General features: G+C 39.0%; 1 protein-coding gene across 3 annotated transcripts in view; it reads right to left on the bottom strand.

Annotated features, from left to right (window-relative positions):
* CHRNB2 (cholinergic receptor nicotinic beta 2 subunit) overlaps positions 1 to 25,856 on the bottom strand; it is a 975,665-nt gene that overhangs the window by 633,509 nt on the left and 316,300 nt on the right. For all 3 annotated transcript variants that reach the window (XM_044080649.1, XM_044080651.1, XM_044080650.1), the window contains exon 2: positions 10,105 to 10,742. In XM_044080649.1, coding sequence (XP_043936584.1) covers positions 10,105 to 10,150 — 46 coding nt within the window. In that variant the 5' untranslated portion in view covers positions 10,151 to 10,742. The remainder of the gene's footprint in view (positions 1 to 10,104; positions 10,743 to 25,856) is intronic.

Below are 25,856 nucleotides of genomic sequence, written 5' to 3'. Positions count from 1 at the left end.
ACTCTTTAGTCAACAGCAGAAATCCATAATAATAAGCTTTCTTCTAATCCGTGCACAAGAAAGACGAACACTGTATACACTCCAAAACTATTATCCTTAGACTTAATTCTGATACAATTTTGGGGACATCTGTTGCCTGAATATGCCAGGCATAACTGACAACCATAACCAGTGTTAGACTGGCTTTCTTAATGCTTCATTGAGCTAAGCTAATGTAGGTTGAGCTTTCTTTTAGTTGTTGAAATTGGGTGCTGTTTGTAGTTTATGTAGTGCACTGGCTTTGTACACTGCAGTTTATTTGTGGTGTTTTTCCACCACAGAAGTCGATTCTTAAATCCTTAGCTCTAATTGTTGGTGGGTAGGTGCACATCAAGATACTCAGCAAAAAAACACCACACATTATACAACATCACAGAAAAATATCTACATTACACTAACAGCCTTCTACATGCCTCCAACCCATATGACTCCATACTAACTCAGAGGTTACTCAATCTCAGGGGTAAGAGAATACTTCTTTACCCCAAAGGTTCAGTGATCTCAAACTTAGTACTGCGGTAGTCTTCAGTGTTATTATATTCAAATGTATTTCCATGCCTGCCTGTGTGGTACAAAGAGAGGGAGCCCTGATTGTGACCTAGGTTACTGGGATTCAATTAGTGCTCTTGGCACTGGAGGAGCCAGGCAGGGAGGGAGGGAGAGGAGTAAAGAGGCATAGCCCACTCACCTCTCCCAGAGGACTGGGTGGTATGCATACACTTGGGGGCACCCTGGACAGGTGCAATTTCCATGGTTGAGATTAGGGAAATCACCCCCTGTGCTTCAGGAATGGAGTGGAGCTGCATCAAGGAAACATCCCTAGTGGAAGTAAGGGGAAAATTCTTTGTCACCAGCCTACTGTATGTCCCCTTTCTTCATTCTTAGGCAAGTGTGTGTGGGGAGGGTGTTACTCTTTTTGTTGCAAGAATAGCTTCAAAAACCTCCTCTGTTTCTTTCTTTTTGTTTTAAATTTTGGGTTCATCTGCCTTTCACTGATGACAGTTATTCTATACTATGTCTAATGTATCCATTCATTCCCTGTTTACAGGGTGATAGCTGGCCAATGTGTTATCTCTAAATCCACAGTGATACTTAACATGTGACATCTCACCCATTATACTGGCCACCCCATTTCCTGAATCAGGAGCAGTTTTGGAAATAAATATCAATTCAGGGCCCGCTGTTTGAAATAAATCTTGGGTAGTTTTAAAAATACACCAGTTTCTTCTAATAATATCTTTGATTTCCTTAGAAAACTGGTTATGTTCTATAATTAATGCCTTTTCATACCTGTGTTCCTCACAATTTGATGGTACTGTTAATGCAGTTCCTAGAAGAGGTTTATACCTTTTCCCCATTCATTAGGTACTTCCAACAGTAAACTGTCCAAAAAGGGGCCAGGTTACCCCTTGCTAAAAACATTTCCTTTAACTTAGCTAACTCATCCCACATGTCCTCCCTTTGGGACATCATATGTGCCACCCAAATGGCTTGTCCCTTAACTAAACTCTTCTTCTGTCATAAGGGGTGGCAACTACAGAAATGTAGATAAGAATTGCAAAACGTTGCTTTCTAAAAATATTACATTTAAAACCAGTTGGTGTGTGGGAAATTAAAGCATCTTAGAAATTAATCCTATCTCTGCTCCATAAGTATGTGAGTCTCAAGAATTCTGTAGTATTATTCAAGTAGTCGACAAAAGAGTGAATGCCCTGAGCTTCACCATCCCATAAAACAAATATGTCATCTAAAAATCTGACATAAAGACCAAGCTGAATTACCAATGGACTACTAAATACAAACTGATTTTCCCAGCCCAACAAGGCCATGTAGGAAAAGGCACAGGATGCCCCCATGGCCACATCTCGGATTTGCTGGAAAAATTCTCCCTCAGAATAGATGCAACTGTGTTCCAAAACCAAAGACATCAATTACATGATAAGGTTTATCTTATCATTTGAGAGGGTAGACCATCAAATCAATGGTCATGAAAATAAGATTTGCCTTCCAAATATGGTTTTGTAAATGACCTAAAAAAACCGAAGAATTTTTTATGAGTTGTGGAACAGCATAATATACATGTTTGACACATATGTCAATCAAAACAGCTAAGGGGTAAGTCTTAGACCCTGTTGCTGAAACAAAAAGCCTAAATGGGGGTCAGAGCTTTTCTTTATGAATTTTCGGAAAGATGAAAACTGTTGGTATTACAGGATTAGGATTGGATAAAAAAAATTGTAAGTATCGATGTCAATACACTGATTTAACAGATATTCATCCAGGTATAAATCAATCCTGTGGCAAGCTATATGAATCTGATTTCTAGAAATAGGGTTGTAGGTATCAAAATCACGTAAAAGTTCTAGCATAGTGTTAGAATAATCCTGTGCATCATATATACCCATATCACCCCTATTATCAGGCTGCATGATACGTACGGTTTTGTCTTTACGTAATTGATTAAATAGCAATTTTTCTTCCTTAGAGAGGTTAAAAGTAATGTATTTCTTATCAGTGTAGGTTCTATAAATATGTTCCATGACCACTTTTTCAAAAATATGTATAGTGGCGTTTAAAGGGGGATTGAAAGTATTATACTTTCTAGTTAATCTCCCCCCATAATCTGTTTCTTCATTCACTCATAGGTTCATAGGTTCATAGGTTCATACTAGGCTATCTGCCCTAGGGCATTTATAAGCCTAGCCAGAATGTGTTTGGCTTTCGCCACCCATTTTAAATTTATTTTGCTATGCCCTTTTTCGAGGTTAGTATACTGTGCCTCTAACAGTGACACAGAAGTGATACCCGGGGTAAACCTACGATCTCCCATCCACTCATCAAGACTCCTCTTGAAGAGAGTCAATGAGGGACTCTGCCTAACCTGGACTGGGATTTTATTCCAGAGTGAAGGGAGCCTCTGGGTTATGAATCTGTCCCTCCAGCATGTCCTATTTATTTCAGTGCTGAGGTTGAAGTCTCTCGAGCGCGTAGCTTGATGGGATTTGGATTTTCTGAGGTGCAGCATGTCCATTAATTCCGGGTTGGACATGGCTTTATACGTCAGGCACAGATCGCCTCTGAACAGGCGGTATGCCACTGAGTAGAGCTGGAGTTTCTTTAACCGGGCAGCATATGGCATCTGTTTGAGCCCTTTGATCCTCTTGGTGAGGTACTTTTGGGGTCTTTCCAGTTGCTGCAGGTGTCTGGTAAGGTACATCCCAAAAGGGGCATTGTACTCAATTATGGGCCTGATGAGGGATGAGTAAAGATGACCTTCCCTGATCTAGATGTGAATCCCTTCATGATTAGGTGGGCTATATAAAATGTTTTTCTAACCACTTTGGCCACGTGGTTGTCAAATGAGAGATTGCTATCAACTTGGGTCCCCAGGTCCCTAATTACTTCTTCTGTACTTAATGGATTACCACCTATGTGGTAATTTGTGGGCACTTTGTTTTTGCCAAAGGGGATGACTATACACTTTTTGGCATTTAGCTTGAGGACATGGCTCTGGCACCAGTTGTCTGTTTCTATGAGGCCCTTTTGGAGGATGCTTGTGTCGGCTGGAGAGTCGATTATGGCACCCAGTTTGCAGTCATCTGCGAACTTGGTCAGCCACAGTCCTTCCATGTTGGCCTGTACCTCAGAGAAATATATACCGAACAAGAGAGGTCTCAGGACTGAGCCTTGTGGGACACCACTTGTAACTGGTTTGGAGTCTGACATGGCTCCAGCAATTCTAACCATGTGGGTTCTGTCCTTGAGCCAGTTTGCAATCCATCTAGTGACATAGGGGTTTATATTTAAGCTGGTGAGCTTATCTATAATGCCCGAGTGGGGTATTGTATCGAAGGCTTTTGCGAGGTCCAGGTAGGCTGTGTGGACCACCTTCCCCTCGTCAATGGCCTTGGTGACTGTTTCAAAGAAATCAACCAGGTTTAAGAGGCAGGATCTGCCCTTAACAAAGCCGAACTGGGTAGGATCCAGTGTCTGTAGGTCCCCAATATCTTTATTTATGAGGTCCATGATGATCCTTTCCATAGCTTTGCAGACCAAGCTAGTCAGGCTTATGGGGCGATAGTTTCCAGGATCCGTTGAGGCACCACCTTTATGGAGAGGGACTACTGTTGCTGTACGCCACTCTTTGGGCACATATCCTGTAGTAAGGCTGAGATTGAACAGTAGTTTTATGTTTGGGTTTAGCTCTTCTTGGAGTTCATGTAGGACGCAGCCCAGGACACCGTCTGGTCCCATTGATGCTGTGTTTTTTGCTTTGGAGAGGGCGGCTCTTACCTGAGCATCTGAGATGTCAGGGGGGCAGCACTCTGCTGGGATAGATATTTTCCCTTTTGGTGGGGAGGGGGGGGAGAAGTTTGTGCTGAACCTGTCAGCTAGGATGTTGGCAATGTCTGTGGGTTCAGTGTATTTTTGTCATTTTGGACTAATTCTGAGCATATCTGGGAATTACCACCCAGGTTCCTAACATAACTAAAGAAAGCCTTGTGATTATCCTTAGTGTCCTGTGCAATTTTTCTCTCGAAGCTGGCCTTAGACAATTTTATGAGTGCCCATAGCTTTTGCTAATACTGATCAGAGATGCCTTCCCTTTTTGGGAATTTGCTCTATCATTTAGTAGCTTCCTCCTTCTATTGTATAGTTTGTTTATGGCTGGGGTCCACCAGACAGGACGTCTGCCTTTGGAGGATTGGGTCTTGGTTTTATTTGGGATCGCATGATCCATGCATTCCTGAAGGTGTTCATAGAATGCGTTTATAAAGGATTCTGTGGTCTGGGACGTATTTTCCACACGGGAGCTTTGAAGGATTCCACCTCGGTTTTGAGGAGTGTGAAATTTGCTTTAGAGAAGTTTTTCACTGTGGTTTTCTGGGCAGGGGTGGGGTCGGATGTGAATATCCAGTGAGATTAGTTTATGGTCTGATCTTACCAGTGAGGGATACACTTCTGGTCTGGAGCATAGAGTCCCCATGTTGGTGATGATCAGGTCCAGTATGTTTTCCCCTCTTGTGGGAGTGGTAACAAGTTGTTCCATAGCATTTGAGTTTATAAATTCTAGGAACCTTTGGGCTAGGGTGTTGGAGCTAGAGTAATGCTCCCAGTCTATGTTTGGGTAGTTGAAGTCACCCAATATAATGGTGTTTGGAGAGACCTTCATATTTTCCAGTGTTCTCAGAAAGGCTGAGTGGGGTTCCTGGGTTTGGGAGGGTGGTCTGTAGCAGGCTATAAACTGGAAGGCAGTTTTACCCACTGTTAGTTGCACATGGATAGTCTCTGATGCTTCGTGCTTTGCCACCAACCTGGAGGTGTGGGTATCTGTGATGAATATCGATACTCCCCCTCCTTTTGTGGTTCGGTCCAAGTTTTGGGGCCGAAAAGCATGGTATGAGGTATAACCTGGTAGTGCTGGGGTGCTCTCGGGAGCCCTGAACCAGGTTTCTGTTACTGCACAGATATCGATGTTCTCCATGCTAAGGAGAGTTTTGAGTGCGTGCATCTTGAGGTTTAGACTTCTGGCGTTGAGTAGCATTACTCTTAGTTTCTTATCCCTTGTGATACCTATGGAGGTGGGTTTGTCTTTTGAGCCTTGCCTAAAAAGGGCACTATGGGGGTAGCAAGAGCCTTTGCCAATATCCGAAAGCCCAGGGGTGACAGGTACAAGCCGTCCCTTGCGAAGCATCGTGGCTTGTCGAGCATATCATCCCAAGCTGACAGGCATTGGATCCCCTTTGAATGACACCAGTACTTAAGCCAATTGTTGAAATTGATCATCTTGTCTTCATATTGTGGCATCATTCTTGGTGAGGGTAAGATGCTACTCAAGGTCAGGGTCATACCGGCCTGGGCTACATGCTCAGAGAGCTCCTTTATGTCTCTTTTCATGTAGTCCAGGGAGGTACGTCTCAGGTCATTCACACCAGCATGGACAATGACTGAGTCATATTTGTACTTGCCTTGGAGTGACCTGAGTGCTTGTGTTATGTGTGTCATGGAAGAAAACATAGAGGTTTAATTTTCTAATAAATAATTTGACCTCCACCAAAGACTCAGCAATATCTATTTGTTTGGATGGAACTAACTTAAAACTTTTAAGAACATAGAAAAATGTTCTTTTGTAATCAGTCTAGAAGTGCAATCGTAGATATTGTACCCCTATAGGAAATAGTTATATCATCAATACCAATCTTTATGTCTTATACCGTAGGCAAGAAATGTCAACAAAACAATCAATGATCTTTAACGATAGACAAAGGATTCCAGTAGTACAGCAGCACTGTAACATATCTATAGAAACCTTCACTCACTTTAAGTACCAGTAGTACAGCAGCACTGTAACATATCTATAGAAACCTTCACTCACTTTAAGTACCAGTAGTACAGCAGCACTGTAACATATCTATAGAAACCTTCACTCACTTTAAGTACCAGTAGTACAGCAGCACTGTAACATATCTATAGAAACCTTCACTCACTTTAAGTACCAGTAGTACAGCAGCACTGTAACATATCTATAGAAACCTTCACTCACTTTAAGTACCTGTAGTACAGCAGCACTGTAACATATCTATAGAAACCTTCACTCACTTTAAGTACCTGTAGTACAGCAGCACTGTAACATATCTATAGAAACCTTCACTCACTTTAAGTACCTGTAGTACAGCAGCACTGTAACATATCTATAGAAACCTTCACTCACTTTAAGTACCAGTAGTACAGCAGCACTGTAACATATCTATAGAAACCTTCACTCACTTTAAGTACCAGTAGTACAGCAGCACTGTAACATATCTATAGAAACCTTCACTCACTTTAAGTACCAGTAGTACAGCAGCACTGTAACATATCTATAGAAACCTTCACTCACTTTAAGTACCTGTAGTACAGCAGCACTGTAACATATCTATAGAAACCTTCACTCACTTTAAGTACCTGTAGTACAGCAGCACTGTAACATATCTATAGAAACCTTCACTCACTTTAAGTACCTGTAGTACAGCAGCACTGTAACATATCTATAGAAACCTTCACTCACTTTAAGTACCTGTAGTACAGCAGCACTGTAACATATCTATAGAAACCTTCACTCACTTTAAGTACCTGTAGTACAGCAGCACTGTAACATATCTATGGAAACCTTCACTCACTTTAAGTACCAGTAGTACAGCAGCACTGTAACATATCTATAGAAACCTTCACTCACTTTAAGTACCAGTAGTACAGCAGCACTGTAACATATCTATAGAAACCTTCACTCACTTTAAGTACCAGTAGTACAGCAGCACTGTAACATATCTATAGAAACCTTCACTCACTTTAAGTACCAGTAGTACAGCAGCACTGTAACATATCTATAGAAACCTTCACTCACTTTAAGTACCAGTAGTACAGCAGCACTGTAACATATCTATAGAAACCTTCACTCACTTTAAGTACCTGTGCATCTAGCTAGAGCACTCCCTAAACTTCCAACACCACATTAATTTAACTAAATCAAAACTTATCAGTATCCTCTTCTCGACTAAATAAATATAGCAAAGTACACCAGAAACTGATGAATACTGCTTGGTTAAGATATGAAATCAAACAAATGTTAAATCAAACTCTGCAACCACAGAGAGGATGGTATACAATTAAAATCAGATGTAAACTTTAATATCAAATATAAAACTCATAAGAAATCACAAATCTGAGGAAGGCATCAAATTGAAGCACTTATCTTAAAGCTCTTATACATATATTTTTTACCACATTTTATTTGTGATTTCTTACAAGTTTTATATTTCCTGTTCAAGTTTGCATCTGATTTGTTTGACTAAATAAATATAAGAATAGCCATTGCCTTAGCAGCCTTACTCACCTGGATGGAGTATGACCTTCCCATAATTGCCAAAGCATCCAAGAAAAAATAGACCATACTTCAAACAACAGCCAATTAAATCTACAGGTTTATTATCATTGCCTCATAAAGAAAAGGCAAACTGGCTTCTAATAAAGAATACATGCATCCTACTTTTAGCATTCTTTACTCACAAACTAAAGCATGTTGAAACCTTCAAGTATCCCAAAGAACCTCTAACTATAACCTCACATCTCTAAATCTCATCTTCTTCTCCACTCCATGCAAAAAAAAAAAAAACATACAGCAGAGCATGGTTTCTCTATTACGGTACTGCATACATGAGAATTACTCCCTACAACGTAACATCTATCTCTTCCTTCCACAAATTCAAGCACCAGCCCCAAAATTTCCTTTTTTGGAAGCAATAAGTACATACACGGCAAGAAGAGAGAGAGAGAGAGTCCCCTGATATTAAAACTCTTGTTTCTTCCTCCTGTATCTACCAGCAAAACAGCTTCCCTTAGCAACTCAAATGATTTCCTCAATTCCTAACCTGAATGCGCAGCCTCTTTAAATACAACTCACTGCAAACTCCGCTTGGGATAAACAGCATTCTTGCCTCCTAATATATGGAATGCTATGAACATTTCTTCATTTAAAGCACTTTCCACTGCCTTTCTGCAGAGAAATTTGATTTATGAATGCTTTATCTAATCCATAAATGTGCTACCTGATTACATGCTAAACGTTTGTTAGTATCCCATCGTTTTGCTAAACCAGTGACATTACATCTGATTATCATTGCGTGCATGCTACTATTTTAAAGAGTACATAATGAATAATCACCAATGAGATTGTTTGAAATACAAACCATCAAATGAACTCATTGGTGATTATCTTCTTTGCCAACTCAATAATCAAAAAAGTAATCACAAATATAAACCAACAAGTTACATTTGCAATTACCAAAAGTGAAACAAAAAACAACTTTTATGTTGGGACTTTGCTTCCCCGCACTCCATCAGAAATTAAATATACTAACTCCAGGTTCATACACTCTCGTAGAAAAGGGGAAAAAATGAATTAGGTAACGGTTGATCTGCTGGTGTTTGACCGTTACATAATCTGACCAACTGTACCAACAACAAATATTTCCAGCAATTTAACATACAGAAAAATGCTTGCTGCGACAGATCATATCACACCCATTCAACTACTATGTCGCTCAGTCTACAGTAATCACTGTATTTCTGCTAATCCACACATGCTGTCTATCATGTACTGCTTTACAAATATTATATGAAGATGAGAACACAATTGTTTTTTACACCCTTCAGAAACGTTAATTTTAGAATATTAAAATAAGACATTTTATGCACTCTGAATATACATATCTGAAATGTTTAGGTGTCAGCTGTAATTATCGTGGTTTATATTAGTGGAAATTCACTTTTGAACTTAGCTGTGGCTCAGGTGACAGCTGAAATGAATTAATGCAACTCAATCAATCAATAAACAGAATAGAAACAGCAGAATAAAATACAATAAAACAGAATAGCTAATAATTTAGCTTAAAAAGACTTTTGAATCTATAAAGTAAATCTCCTCTTCAATTTGTTTTAACTCAAGTAAACAAGATATTCTGACATTCATTTGAGTTTCTGAAGAGTCTATAGCAATGTCTTAATTAACCTACCACAGCATATCATGCATTGTAGACAGTAGTACAAAACCTGCTACCATTTTTTTTCTGTAGAAGGAATTTTTGCATGTTCAAGTATTTACTAAAGAATGTGTAGGAACAATGCACTGCTCTGAAAAAATGTATCAAGCCACAAAACAAATAGAAAGTGACTTCCATTTTTAAAGCTACAGCATTCCACATGGAATATGACATTAAACCAAACTGCACAAACACCATGTCCTTTGCTTTTTACTAAAATAAGAATGCTTCCTATTAGGAACTTTAATGTAATTGATACAAATTCATAGCAGTATTAGACATTCGCTTCTTGACAAATCACCCACAGCTGCTGCTGATGTTCTACCTACTATGCAGACTAACTTTCTTATGAAATACAAAGGTTGTCTAGTGCACTGTAACTCAACATTTTTCTTCTATAAGATAAGCTATTTTAGGATATTTTGAAAAAAAAGACAGTATTAAACAGAATGCAAAAGACAAAGAAAGAGAATAAACAATGACTTACTTCTCAAAAATCCTAAAAGGCATAACCAATGAAGAAGAAGAGCCATTTCTCCAGACAACAGCAGTATTGCTTATTTATGGAGATTCATCTTCCGGACAACTAGATGATTAAAAAGTTCAGAAGAGCAGACTGAAGTAAGCCAGTCCACTTATTAACAACAAAACGTAAGACAGAGAGGAGCAGCTGAAGTCCAAGCAATGTATTCTACAACAGTAAATAGGAAATATGTCACTCTCCAGTTAAGGAAGATGTTGCAGTACTCACAGCTATGACGATGTTCACTTTACTGTGCTGTCTGTAGTCACTCTTAAACAGGTTTGTAGCATCAATGAAGAACACTTTTCCTATAATGTAGAAATAGCTTGGTGGGGAGCATTGTCCCTGGTAAAGAACCAAAGATGTATTTGATATGGATACTCTGTGATGTGCTGAACGACGTGCTACTTAAGAGGAATATTAGTACAATTGCTTTTGTGTAGAGTACCAACAGATGACTGTTGTTCTTGGGCTGTAAAGGGAGCCAGTTTCATTTTTATGAAGTAAAAGTAATTCTGATTTCATCATTCAAGGACGCAGTAAATCCCTGATCTTCTATTTCACAAATCGATGCTTAAGCCATACTTGAATGTATGTCTCACCTGAAAACAAGTCAACATTTTAAAAGGTTAGAAATGTCTGTACTCTTTCTGGAATATCATTTTTGTATTTTTTCACAAAATATTTATTAAACATAACTCAAGGAAGTGAATCCTTCTGAATCATTAATTGTTTTGTAGGCTGTAGTTATTTGCAGAATAAGAACCCAATGAGCAATACTTTTTTACTGGAGTATCCTAGAAAGATCTTTACACAAAATAAAAGGGCATAGATTAACTATGTACTGTCTAAATGGGCTTTCTTTGGATAATCCAGTTTCATTCCTCATACATAACTGAAAAACTGCAAACTCATTTGACTGAATCACAATTGACAAAAAAATGTAGAAGCTGATAGAAAGTATGTGATGGTGATATTTATGACTGTAGAAATTATTAGGGAAGTGATACTAGAAGGATATCTGTTGATTGGCAATGGCCACAATCATGCTGTACCCTCAGATCTGTAGATTTTTCTACTCCAGCAACAACTCACTGTGTGAGGTATTTTTTCTCCGTGGTTGAGCTACTACCAAGTGTTATAGTATATATAAGTAAGGGGTGGGATTTAGTGGGGCTTGCCTCATGCAAAACCTTTTTTTATACTATATTTGTTGCGTAGAATGCTTTCTATTAACTGTGATTTCAGTCAGTTGTGTTCAGTAATTTGTGATTCAGTCAAATGAGCATTCAATCAAATAACATACATAAATATATATATATATATATATATAGCCGAAAGAAGAAGGATATATATATATATATATATATGTGTGTGTGTGTGTGTGTGTGTAGAGAAAGAGAGAGTTAAGGCCCATGTCAGCTTACTGAAAGCCAATATACTAAAGCTTATAATGCTGAATGCACAATGCTTAAATGTCAAAATGATGACATACTGAAATGTTGAAATCAAAATATTTATTCCGCTACATCTGTAAAGAGCTAGACTTGCTCATCTCGAAGAACACATGTTAGTGTTTTTTCTGAGTTTCACTAGCAGGTAAGTTCATAGGTAAATACTAGGCTATCAGTCTGCAAACTATTACAAGCCTAGCCAATAACCAGCGGTCAGACTCAAACACTATACTTTGCATTTGTGAGGTAGAGACCTTAACTATTATGCCACACCCTCTACCCAAAGACTGGCATATTCCCACACCTGGAGTCGAACCTCAGGCACCTGAGTGAAAACCTAGAATCCTAACCCCTAGAGCATATGGGAATCCCATCCTATAAGAGTGATACTGTTTGTTGTTTGGCTGTGTTCCGGTGCAATGTACATATGCAGTGCTTGTATGCTATTAGCAGGTATAGTTCACCATTGTAAGGTTTAAACATCTTAATATTTCAAAATTTTGCATCCAGTATTATACATACATGCAAATATTTCAGCCACAGGAAATAATGCCCTTGTAGCCTGCCCATATACCAAAATAGTTATTATTCTTATAATAAGTGTCCAGGTTTTTCTTAAAAATATCTATTCCATGCATCAGCTACTCTCTCAGAGAACCAGTTAGTACACTTCTCATTCCTATATAATTTTCTGCATAGGTTGTTTGATGATTTTCTACTACTTTTTGATAACCCTGAAAACTTCCAGAGGTAGTTGTCTCTAAATGCCCTCTATACCCAAATAAGGGATCTTCTTAAATGTCTATATGAAACACTGTGCAAGTTCAGATATTTTAGTCTTTCATAATAGCTTAAATTTTTGCATTTGTGGATGCCCTTGGTATATTTCCACTGTACTCTTTCCAGTTTACTCATGCTTGTTTTTTATAAGCTATCGATATTGTTATTCCATACTCAAGTTTGGGTCTAATGTAACTAACAAACACTGATTTCATCAATTCTGACTTCCTAGACTTTAAATCTCTTTACCTATAATTAACCAATTGGTTGATATGATTAGAAAAACTCAAAGCTGAATCAACCCATATACCCAGGTCCTTACATAAATCTATGGTTTCTATCTCTGTGTTAAATATTCACCTTTTAATCTATGTCTCCCAAATTTCATATGCTTAGTGTTTGATGTAATTATTAGCGTATTATTTTCCTGTGCCCAAATGGTCAAGTTAATCAAGCTCTTTTGCAGACATGCCTTATCTGTAACACATGTGATCAGTTTACCAATTTTCAGATCATCTGCATACAGACTGTAGAACTCCTCAGATGACAAGGACAGATCCAAAAGAAACAACCTAAACAGGTATGGACCTAGAACAGTGGCCTGTGGGGCACCCTTATTGTAATCAAGAATTTCATCTGTCCAGTTGCTCTTGGATACTTGCCAAGTCCTATTTGTAAGCCATGCAGCTATCCATCTTCTTAAGTGCATCAGTACCTAGTTGTTCTAATTTATTGATCATTGTTTTGTGTATGACCCTATCAAATGCTGAAGTTAAGTCTATATCAATTACATCATAGCATAATTTTTCATTTATACTTGTTATTATATTGTTATAGAACATCATGGTACAGGTGGTTTTAGATCTATTTTCAACATATTCAAGCTGACACATGGCTTCAAGTCCTGCCTTTTCTAATTCTGACAATAACCTTCTCAATTATTTTTCCATTACATGACTCTGGGTTTGTCCTATTCCCCTTTTCCCTTAAAGAAAGGTTTGGCAAAAGCATGTCCCCAATCCTCAAAATCTCCCCATATTTAAATGACCTAGTGAATAACAGATATAATGGAACTGTAAGTGCATGACGAAGTGTTCTCAAGTTATTATTAAGAATTTCGTCCCCTCCCTGTGCTTTGTTTGGATCCAGTTTGCACAGTTCTTTTTCAATATTATTTAATGTAATTTAATTTAATTTTATTTCATTTCAGTATCTGAAGTTACTTGGATGTTACTAGGACAATTTATCACCCCCTCTGTGGAGCTAAATTGCTTGCATAACATTTTGTAAATATATCTATAATCTGTTGTACTGGAGAATAGATTTCAGAATCTACACATTTTATCAATTTGTATATCTTTACTCATATCACAGCGTATGTATCTATAAAATGGTTTCTTGTTATGCTCACTATTTTATACAAATTTTCTTCAGATTTTTCTTGATCTTGTGTCACACTGTGTTTAATTTATCTGTCCAGTTTGTTTATTTCAGTTTTTAAAGTTATAGTTCGACCACTTCTCCATTTTCTATATTTTTGTCTCTCACTTTAATTGAGTATCTTGTTCTTATGGAAATACAGCCTCCCGATGTTGTGGCCTAGATCCTGAACTTCTCTTTCAAAACTTGTCACATTCCTTCTACAATTTTTCCACAGAAAGTATCACTCCAATTAGTTTTACGCTTCCATAAAATCTGTTATTAATCTTCTGTGTATTGGTTTAGATTTCAGTTTGGCAGAATTATCTAGCAACAATTTAACCTTGATAACCCCATGATCGCAGTACATCAGTGATGGCAAAACTTAACAAGAAGTAACAGTCATTTCCTTAGGAACACAAACAATGTCCAGTATGCTCTGTTTCCTGGTAAGTTTATTTACATACTGAAACCATTTTTGTTCCTGAACACACACTGTAAATCATTTTTTATTAATGATTTCTTGAATCAATATTATTCTGGTCTGCTTCTGGTACATGTTAGTCCCCAACCACTATTATTTTCTCTCCTGTGTTTCATGCAAGAAATGTATGAATTCCTGTAAGTCATCAGCACTTGACTTTGGTCTATATGCTTCAACAATTATCTGTTCCAGGGTTGTCTTTATTGTCACAGTTACAAACTCTGCAGAATTTGTGTTATCGTCAAATATGTAATACTCACAGGTCTCATAACAATTTTTTAAACCTATCATAACACCTCCACCTGATCTTTTTCATAGTTTCATAGTATAGTACTAGGCTATCTGCCCTGGGGCATTTGTAAGCCTAGCCATTGTGATGTGGCTTTTGCCACCCCATGAAGTGGTACAAAAATGTACAGAATAAATCTAGAATACTGTGCCTCTGTCTAGTAGTGACACAGTGAAGGTCCCCTTATATAATAGAATTAGTTTACTGTGCCCCTGTCTAGCAGTGACACAGATGTGACCCCTGGGGTAAACTTACGATCTCCCATCCACTCATCAAGATTTCTCTTGAAGAGAGTCAGTGAGGGCTCTGCCTAATATGAACTGGGATCCTGTTCTAAAGCATGGGAAGCCTCTGGGTTATGAATCTATCCCTCCAGCATGTCCTATTCATACTTGTGCCGAGGTTTAAGTCTTTAGCTCTCGTGGTCCTGATGGATTTGGATTTTTGAGGTGGAGCATGTCCATCAGATCCTGATTGGACATGGCCTTGTACGTCAGGCAGAGATCACCTCTGAGCAGGGGGTATGCTACTGAATAGAGCTGAAGTTTCTTTAGTCTGGCAGAATAAGACATATGTTGGAGACCCTTGATCCTTTTGGTGAGGTACTTTTGTGGTCTCTCCAGCTGTTGCAAGTGCCGGGTGAGGTACATACCAAATGGGGCATTGTACTCAATCATGGGTCTGATGAGGGAGGAATATAGGGGTACAATGACATCCTTGGATCTGGATGTGAAACCCTTCATGATGAGGTATGCAAGGTAGAATGTTTTTCTAACCACTTTGGCAACGTGGGTGTCAAATGAGAGGTCGCTGTCTACTTGGGTCCCTAGGTCTCTGATTACTTTTTCCGTACTCAGTGGGTTGCTGTCTATGTGATAATTTGTGGGTACTTTGTTGTTTCCAAAAGGGATGACTATACATTTTTTGGCATTTAGTTTAAGGCCGTGACTACGGCACCAGTTGTCCGTTTCAGTGAGGCCTTTTTGTAGGATGTGTGTATCTGCTGGTGTATCGACTATGGCGCCTAGTTTGCAGTCATCTGCAAACTTTGTCATCCACAGCCCTCCCATGTTTGCTTTAACATCTGAGAAATAAATGCCGAACAAGAGGGGTCCCAGGACAGATCCCTGTGGGACACCACTTGTGACTGGCTTTGAGTCTGACATTGCTCCAGCGATTTTAACTTTATGGGTTCTGTCCTTTAGCCAGTTTGCAACCCATCTAGTGACATAAGGGTTTACTTTTAAGCTGTTTAGCTTATCTATGATGCCTGAGTGGGTATTGTGTTGAAGGCCTTAGCCAAGTCCAGGTATGCTGTATGGACTGCTTTGCCCTCATCAATGGCTCTAGTGACTGTTTCAAAAAAGTCAACCAGGTTTAAAAGGCAGGATCTGCCCTTTACAAAGCCGAACTGGGTGGGGTCAAGCGTCTGTAGGTCCCCTATGTCTCCGTTTATGAGTTCCATAATGATTCTTTCCATAGCTTTGCAGACCAGGCTAGTCAAGCTTATGGGGCGGTAGTTTCCAGGGTCTGTAGAGGCACCCCCCTTGTGGAGTGGGACCACTGTTGCTGTACACCAGTGTTCAGGTACATATCCTGAAGTAAGGCTAATGTTAAATAGCATTTTTATGTATGGGTTTAGCTCCTCTTGGAGTTCACGTAACACGCACCCTGGGATACCGTCAGGTCCCATTGATGCTGTGTTTTTTGCTTTGTTTAGGGCGGTTCTCACTTGGACATCTGAGATGACAGGGAGATTACATTCAGCTGGGATAAGTATTTCTTCTTTTGGGGGTGAAGGAGGTGAGAAATTTGCACTGAACCTGTCAGCCAGAATGTTAGCAATATCTGTGGGTTCAGTGTATTTTTTGTTGTTGTGAACCAACTCTGAGCATATCTGAGGGTTTTCGCCCAGGTTTCTAACATAGCTGAAGAAGGCTTTGTGGTTATCTTTAGTGTCCTTAGCGATTTTTCTCTCAAAGTTTGCCTTGGATGTTTTTATGTGAGACCGTAGTTTTCTGCTAATGTTGATCAGAGATGTCTTCCCTTCATGGGATTTCGCTCTGACGTGCAGTAGCTTCCTTCTTTTGTTATACAATTTGTTTATGGCTGAGGTCCACCAGACAGGACGCTTACATTTGGTGGAGAGGGACTTGGATTTGTTTGGGATTGCATGATCCATGCATTCTTGGAGATGTCCATAGAAAGCATTTGTGAAGGATTCGGCATTGTGGGATGTGGTATCCACTGGCACAGTGGGCTTAAAGGATACCATCTCAGTCTTAAGAAGAGTGAAGTCTGCTTTTGAGAAGTTTTTCACTGTGGTCTTTGTGCTGGGGTGGAGGTGGGATATGTATATCCAGGGTGATTAGTTTGTGGTCAGATCTCACTAGTGAGGGGTATACTTCCGGTGTGGAGCATTTTGTCCCCATGTTTGTGATGATCAGGTCTAGTATATTATCTCCCCTAGTGGGAGAGGTGACTAGTTGTTACAGTGCATTTGAATTTATGAATTCCAGGAACATTTGGGCTAGTGTATTAGGGCTAGAATAATGTACCCAATCTATGTTTGGGTAGTTGAAGTCTCCCAGTATGATGGTATTTTGTGATACATTCATATCCTCCAATGTCTTCAGGAAGGCTGAGTGGGGTTCTTGAGATTGGGAGGGTGGTCTGTAACATGCTACCAGTTGTATAGCAGTTTTGCCTATGGTTAGTTGCACCTGTATGGTCTCTGATGCTTCATGTGTTGCTACTAACCTGAAGGTGTGGGTGTTCTTTATGAATATGGACACTCCCCTCCCTTGTGGTTCGCCCGGTTTTGGGGCCGAAAAGCATGATACGAGGTATAACCTGGTAGTGCTGGGGTGCTCTCAGGAGCCTTGAACCAGGTTTCAGTTACTGCACAGACGTCGATGTTCTCCATGCTGAGGAGTGCATCAAGTGCCTGCATCTTGAGATTTAGACATCTGGCGTTGAGCAGCATTACCCTTAGTTTTTTTCCATTTTGTTTTCTAAGGAGGTGGGTTTGTCTTTTGAGCCTTGCCTAAAAAAGGCACTATGGGGGTGGCAAGAGCCTTAGCCAATATCCGGAAGCCCAGTGGTGACAGGTGTAAGCCATCCCTTGTGAAGCAACGTGGCTTGTCCAACATATCATCCCAGGCAGACAGACATTGGATCCCCTTAGAATGACACCAGTACTTGAGCCAATTGTTAAAGCTGATCATCTTGTCTTTGTATTGTGGTATCATTCTTGGTGAGGGCAAGATGCTGCTCAGGGTCAGGGTCATACCAGCTTGGGCTACATAATCGGAGAGCTCCTTTATGTCTCTTTTCATGTAGTCCAGGGAGGTAGGTCTCAGGTCATTCACACCAGCATGGACAATGACGGAGTCATATTTGTACTTGCTTTGGAGTGACCTGAGTGCGTGTGTTATGTGGCGGATCCTAGCTCCCGATAGACAGCTCACAGTCACCAAAGTCTGTTGCAGTAGAAACATTTACATCCTGACAGAACTGGTTTCCAGTTACTGTTTTTTTAACTGTGTTTTACAAACAACAACAACATCAGTCTTGCAGGAATATAGCAAATTTTCCAACAAAAAGTGTTAATACTAATGATCCTAGCATTAATAACCATTAGAGGTGCATCAAATGTTGCTATCTGTGAAATGCTAAATTTTTCACCTGGCAACAATCCTGTCTTGTAATATATTACTGCAAAAATTATCTTCCCTTGTCTTGACAAGTGTATGCCATCCTGTCTAAACATGTGTGCCCAAAGTTAGGCTTGGATGCCCTACACATTTCCATTTTTTAAAATGGGCCATGTTTTTCATATAGGTATTTACCCAAAAATTCATTGTGACCTGACTTTCCTTTCTATATGTGATTTATTTGTGAAAAATATGTCCTAACACCTGTACAAGCTATGCTATCTAAGAAAGCTGTAAGTTCCCTAGTAACAATCAGAGTCCTTACAAATGAGATAATTTGTACCTACATAAATAAAACACTCCATATTTCTTTACATTTCTAGATATCTTGTATTTTTGCTCCTGGCAAGCATAATACTACTCGATGTTCATTATCTTCTATGCAAGGGTCAGTATCAGTTCCTCTAATAACTGAATCTACAATTTCGCATTATCATTTCTGAGTAGGTCTGAAAAATCTTCAACTTCTAGTTCAGTAATATCTGATCTATCATTTGTTAAAAAGGAATGATCTTCATTACTATTAGTCTTGTTAATCCAACTGTTTTCACTGCTAATTACATTTGCCAGCATACTGTTATCGTCCAGCTGGCTTTATACTTCCACAGCTTGACCCATGTTGTCAACTACAGTCTTTCTCCTCTTTTTTCTTAAAGTAATGTTCTTCAATCCTTCCAAGTTCAGTACTGATTTCTTCATTTTCACCCGACCCTTGCTCCCTTTTTATACATTCTCTGTTGGAAAAATCATGAGTTTTTCTGTAGACTGAATATTTTCTGATTGAACAAAGTTATCATTCCCTGTAATCTGTGTGTTACATCACAAAGCAGTGTCCTTTTTAGTAAATATTCTTTTTGTATTACAGACATTAATCAGTTTATTTTTCTTCCTTGTTATTTGTTGTGAACGTCTTCCATTCTTTCCTTTTTATTTTCTACTACATGCTCTGATGCTTAAAATTGCTGAATACTTTTATCCTGGGTTCCAAAGTTATCATCGGTAGGATCATGTTTAACAGGGTTTGAGTAATCTTTTCTAACAACAGACACTTCTTTTCCTTAATGTGTTCTATTTGTACTTCACCTAACATTACTTATCTCATCAGTCCTGTCATCAGTGGCGACTGGTGACTTAAAATAAAAGATGGGCTGCAGGAGACAGCTGAATGTGTGGGGCCAATGAGAAGGGGTGTGGACAACTAGAAAGGGGTGGAGCTATGATAAAAACCGCAAAAACTGGGACTTTAATTAAATACGCTGCCCTGGGTGCCAAACTGTCATTATGAGAGTCCAGTCAAGACAAAATGAAGTGTAGAAGAAAAAAAATATTTTAATGCATTGGCTACATGACAGCTTACTTAAGATCTAGATGGAAAGAAAAAGGTTGTGAGGTATGAAAAAATAAATTACTTTTTAAATACATTACTGGAATGCCAGTCAAAATCAAGTATATTAAAAAAAAAACAAGTAGCACTTAACTCAAACCACTTCTTCTTGCACTGCATTTCTAATTATAATTTATATTTAGCTTTATAAAAGTACCAAGTAACATGTTGAAAGTAGCAATCTCTGTGATACCCCCACTTATAAAAATGTTTCTTATCCAAAAAAGACCTGCTGCCTGACAACAACTATCTACTTATTTCATGAGGAAAACATGATCAAAGTAAAAAAAATGAACACCAAACAAGAAACAAGCTCAAGATAAATTGCTTAAAGGATTACTGCATAAGTTATGGACAACACATGATAGAATGGCATTCTGTTTAGTTTACAGGTAAAGCCTACAAAGATGACTGCAAGTCTCCAACAAATGTAATGAGCTTCTGAAAATACTGTAATCATGTCCTTTATTACAAATACTGTCATATGCATTTCAATACCCAAGGCTTATACATTATCTAGTTATGTAAATATTCTCTACATGGCAACAACAAAAAGACTTTTTCAACATTGGTAATTCTTTAACAGTATGCTTATTAAAGCTTACTTGCATCTTACAAACTCAGACAAGCTTACCTGATGGTCATTAAAGCATTGCTACTTAAACACAGAGCAACAGGGCACTGCGACAGCATGAATTTTCTGAATTATTAGAAGCATAAATGAACAGTATAAAAATATGACAGAAAACCAGAACATTTTACAAAATCAAGGACAGATGAAAAGGCACTGTGGTACTTGTGTCTACCTTGGATGGGGGGAATACTCTGCACACTTACACTGCATAAGTGCACCTTGCCTTGCTTGGACACATCCAGAGTCACTACATGGGGGAGTGGGGTACAAGTATGTCACAATTTGAAATGTCTCTGGCTGACTGCGATTTCTCTGACCCATTTGTCATACCTCCCAACCTCAGACCAAGAAATCTAGACAAAGCCATACATAGAAGTGGGACAAAGGCCCAAAACTAAGCACAATTTTTAAATATTGCTATCATAAACTTAGAAAGAGAACAGAATAGTAGTAGGTCTTGTATTAGTATGAATTTTCTGAAGGGTATGAAATCTGAAACTCAAATGTCTGTCATTATTTTTTAACTTCAATCTTTAATGATTTGCCACTAATTTGCCAGAAAACCACAGTTTTATGAAAAATGGACCAAAAATGTGATGCAAAAATATAAAATCGCCACACAATACAGCTGGGAACCTGTCAAGGGGACACTTTTTAATATTAGTACTGCTAACTCGAACAGCTGACAATATAAGAGCATCTACATGCATTTCTATAACTCTATCTATAACTCTGATCACTACAGTTATTTATAATTATAAACCCTCCACGTTTTCTTCCAAAATTGCTATTTTGCGGAGGGATTATTAGGGGGAGAGCAACATTTTGAGCCAAAATTGGGGACACTTGAGAGGTTTGGATATTCCTAATTCTATAATGCAATTTATTTGCACGTACCTCTTAATGCAAAAAATCTGGACAAGGCCAAATATATTGGGGGGGACATACAAACAGTACTAAAATTTTCTCTTGTATAAACTTAGCTGATAGAATAACAGGTCTTGCTTTAGCATGCATTTTTCTGAAGGTTATGAAGTCTGAAACTCAATGCCTGTCATTATTTAGTGACTTCATTCTTAAATGATTTGCCAGAAAACCACAAATTTTTTGAGGAACAAACCAAAAATAAGAATCAAAAATCTATTCATTCTGTGAAAAATCTGGACATTTGAGAGGTATAGTTCGGCCAGGGCTGTCTGAGTTTGTCGCCCTCCCCCCCTCACAAAACCATGGTTGAATGGAGCCTCCCCCCTGCAGCCATTCCAATGTCCAATTACTTGGCTATTTCACCCCATTTACCATAAACGCTGTAATGTGCATACTGCTTTATGTGAAAATGTGATTTGAATTTAATTTGAAAGTTTTATTTTGCATTTTACAGCACAAACACTAATAGACCTGCTAAACAAAGCAATGCAGTTTCACAATGAAAATAGACTAGCATTAAAAGTTCTCTGCCTTCAAACTCACATTCATTGAAACAGCATTGAAACCGACATTCAAAGAAAATACATTTTGCCAGTGGCAGACAAAGATTAACTTTGGGCTGTTTTCAAATCATAGGCCCCTTGCACACAAAACATACATGTGTTATTTGATACACCTTCCTGATTGTATTAAATAATATTCCTTGTATAATACAGTACAGTTGTTAGAGGGCGTTTTAAATTTATTGTTTTGAACATTTTTCCAGTAAACAATGAAACAAAATGCATGCACCTATAATTACAAAATTGCCCAGTTTAGAACATTTCCATCATAAAAGTCTACTCAAACTTCAACAATCCACCAGTATCAGTAAATATGCACAATCTCTGAAGAAGTAAATGTCATCTAAATAATTCCACATTAAAGAGATCTGTAAGTAATGAAGAGGTTGCTGCTAGCAAACAACTTTATATTTCATTGTTTCATCTACGAATAAAGTGCCTGTTGCCCTTGAGGAATAAATTGCCTATGTTGCATTAAAAAATAAGCTAGTAATATTGCAATAGGGAATGGATGGCAAACTGATAACAGCTTCATAGTTACTAGGTATCTTCCCCAAAAAGGACTGCAGCATCCACCTCTTTTACAACACAGTATCAGCAGTGCATCTACATATTGTGGGAGTAGAACCCACAGCCTTCTGCATCAAAAGCAAAAACACTACCTGTTGTGCTATTAACATTGCAAACTGAGTCATTGTAAGCAGCGCTAAACTTCTCTTCCCCTGCAGCTCTCAGCTCCTTGAAAAATCTACTAGACACTCAGCTGTATCTCTCAACTTTGCAGCACAAGATATCTGGAAAAAGCCAACATTTATTGGGGGGACAAAAGCCCAAAAACCAGGGACATATTTTAAACATTGCTTGTATAATCTTGGAAAGTTGCTAGAATAAAATGCTGTGTTACTACCATACATTTCACTGCCAAGTCTTGAACCCAAGTCATTGCTGACAAAGCAACCATCAATTTCTTCTACAGGAAGTGTTTATGCACTAAATGCCAAAGTAGCTACTTCTGTCATTATAAAAAGATAGTTGGGGAAAGATGCCATCTGTGAAGCAATTAAGGATGTGTTAAAAAGTGATGACTGTCTGAACCTTTATAACTTTTAACAATATATAAGCTTAAACTGAAAGAAAACAAATGCTTAAACTTAAGATTAAAAATGTGATAGTAATAAAAAAAGAATGAAATGCATATGAATGCAAGTGCAACGACATAACAATAGGAAGCAGGCTACTGGCTACATCCTGTTCTTCTTTGCTGTCAGGACCTCAAGGGAGTCAGTCAGACACTTGACTTACCTCAAGTTTTAAAAAAATCAAATGATGACTCTGAGTGACTGACTGTCTGTTTCCATCACGATTCATGAAAAACAAATGAAGTAGCTAGGTCAGGAGGATTCAGAAATCTTTCTTCTCCGTAGCCCATAGGTATTAGCAAGGTAAGCAAGCCCAAAAAAAGCTGTTTGCAATGGTAGCACACCGTAGCAAGTAACCAAAAATACCTGCACTGCCTGCTACTACTGATTGTTTCTCACTCTCTTTTTCAGAAAGATAGCAAGAACCAATCAGTAGCCATCCTGCCATTCACGTCATGTACGTGACTGGGGACGTGGCAGTCCAACCCCCTTCCACTTTACTGTGCGGTTACCGCACAGACTTCTGGGCATCACACACTGATGCAGTACTCTCCATAATCTGGACTGCCTTTACAGCAGTCTGAGACAATCCAGATTTACAAAACTAACTAAAAAAAAAAAAAAAAACCCGGAACTCGCCGAGCAACGAGCATGCGCAGTTCAAGTTCCAGGACTTTGCGAGTCACTCAGACTCATTTACAGCACTAGTAGTCATCCAGTTTAATTAATAAATATTTTATTTTGCAAAACTACTCCTTTTCTTTTCTTCACACAGCTGGGGGGCTGCGGTCCTATAGTCTGATGCCATGAGCCACCCCTGCCTGTCATTAATATATGTAACAACAGTTTTCCAAACTGTGCCAGTTGCACAAGTGCAATCGTCATCAGTAAATCTAGATGTACTGCTAATAATGGTAAGCAAATCATTCAACTTTTGACATGAGGAATACGAATCACCAGTGTTATCAGGTGTTACCTTTAAATATACATTGCATTTAGTACACTGTACAGCATACTTGTGCTTTAGCAAATCATTAATGGCATATAATTTAAGGAATGCATTTTCAGCTGCAAATAAATAAAGAATTCTAAAATAAAAGAATAATCAAAATTGGCTACCACAGAAACCAAAGATATTTTAAGTCAACTTCTATATCTATCTACCTATCTAGACTGTTGTTACATATATTAATGACAGCACTGATGAGATAAATAATGTTAGGTGAAGTACAAATACAACACACTGAGGAAAAGAATGGGGCAATAGTTCCCGGGGAGTAGTGACTACAGACCCCGGGAATTATCGCCCCATTAGCCTGATGAGTCTGATATGCAAAGCTATGGAACACATCATCATGGACCTAATAAACAAGGATATAGGGACTCTCCAAACTTGTGAAGGGTAGATCACACCTGCTCAACTTGGTCGACTTCTTTCAGTCAGTCACCAGACCTGTGTATGAAGGCAAGGTGGTTCATACAGCCTACCTTGATCTGGCCAAGGCCTTTGATACCATTCCCCACTCAGGAATCATAGAAAAACTCACTAAGCTAGGCATCAACCCCTATATCACTACTTGGGTTGCAAACTGGCTCACAGATAGAACCCACGGTGTGAAAGTAGCTGACTCCAAGTCAAACTGTTGACCAGTCACGAGTGGAGTCCCACAGAGTTCAGTCCTGACTACTCTCCTGTTTGGTATCTACTTCTCTGAAGTTCAGGCCCACATGAAGGGACTCTGGCTGACAATGTTCGCAGACGATTGCAAGCTGGGAGCTATTATTAACTCCCCAAGTGATGTTGACATCCTACAGAAAGGCCTCAATGAGACCAACGACTGGTGCCAGAACCATGGCTTTAAGCTCAGTGCCAAAAAATGTGTCGTCATCCCCCTTGGGAAAAACCCGTTTCCCTTGAATTACCACATCGATGGTAGTCCACTGAACATACAAGGCATTATAAGAGATCTAGGAACACAGGTTGACAGCAACCTCTCTTTTGACTACCACATTGCCACTGTGGTCAGAAAGTCCTTCTATGTGGCACATCTCATTACTAAGCGTTTTGCATCCAGGAAGAAAAAGGTCATTGTCTCCCTCTACTCTTCCCTTATTAGGCCAATCATCGAGTACAATCCCCCATTTGGCATGTACCTCACTAGACACCTGCACCAACTGGAGAGGCCACAAAAGTACCTCACAAAGAGGATCCTAGGCCTTAAAAACTTGTCCTATATGGACAGACTCAAAAAACTCCAACTATTCTCTGTCTCATATCACCTACTTAGAGACAAACTCTGCTTGACTTACAAAGCCAAGTATGACCCAGGTCTGTTAGAAATGCTACATCTAAAGAAATCCCAATCCCTCCACACCACACACTCCAGAGACCTCAACCTCATTACCACAATCAACAGAACATGCTGGAGGGACAGGTTCATAACCCAGAGACAGCCCATGCTATGGAACAGACTCCCCATACATGTCAAGCTGAGCACCTCACTGGCCCTCTTCAGGAGAAATCTTGATGAGTGGATGGGAAATGGAAAATTTACCCCAGAGATCACTCCAGTGGCTCTACTCGACAGAGGCACTAGGAACTATGGTCGGGTGGCACGATGCCAGGGTAATCCTATGGGCTAAGCTTGTAAAGGCTCCAGTGTCATTAGCCTAGTACACACCTATGAACCTAAATATATATATTTATATGTATGTGAGAGTGTGTGTGTGTGTGTGTGTGTGTGTGTGTGTATATATATACACACACACACACACACACACACACACACACACACACACACACACACACACACACACACACAGATATACATACATATATTAGAAATACCTTTGCTCTTGTGGTGCAGAATGAGTGCAGAGTACAGCAAAACTATGAAAATAATGTCTCGGAAACTAAAGTGCTAGTT

This window comes from Protopterus annectens, chromosome 8.part0, assembly GCF_019279795.1.
Source record: "Protopterus annectens isolate FY-2018-M chromosome 8.part0, PAN1.0, whole genome shotgun sequence".
Classification (NCBI taxonomy): domain Eukaryota; kingdom Metazoa; phylum Chordata; order Ceratodontiformes; family Protopteridae; genus Protopterus; species Protopterus annectens.
The sequence above is the reverse complement of the archived record's forward strand: the minus strand, read 5'-3'. Positions and strand labels throughout refer to the sequence as shown.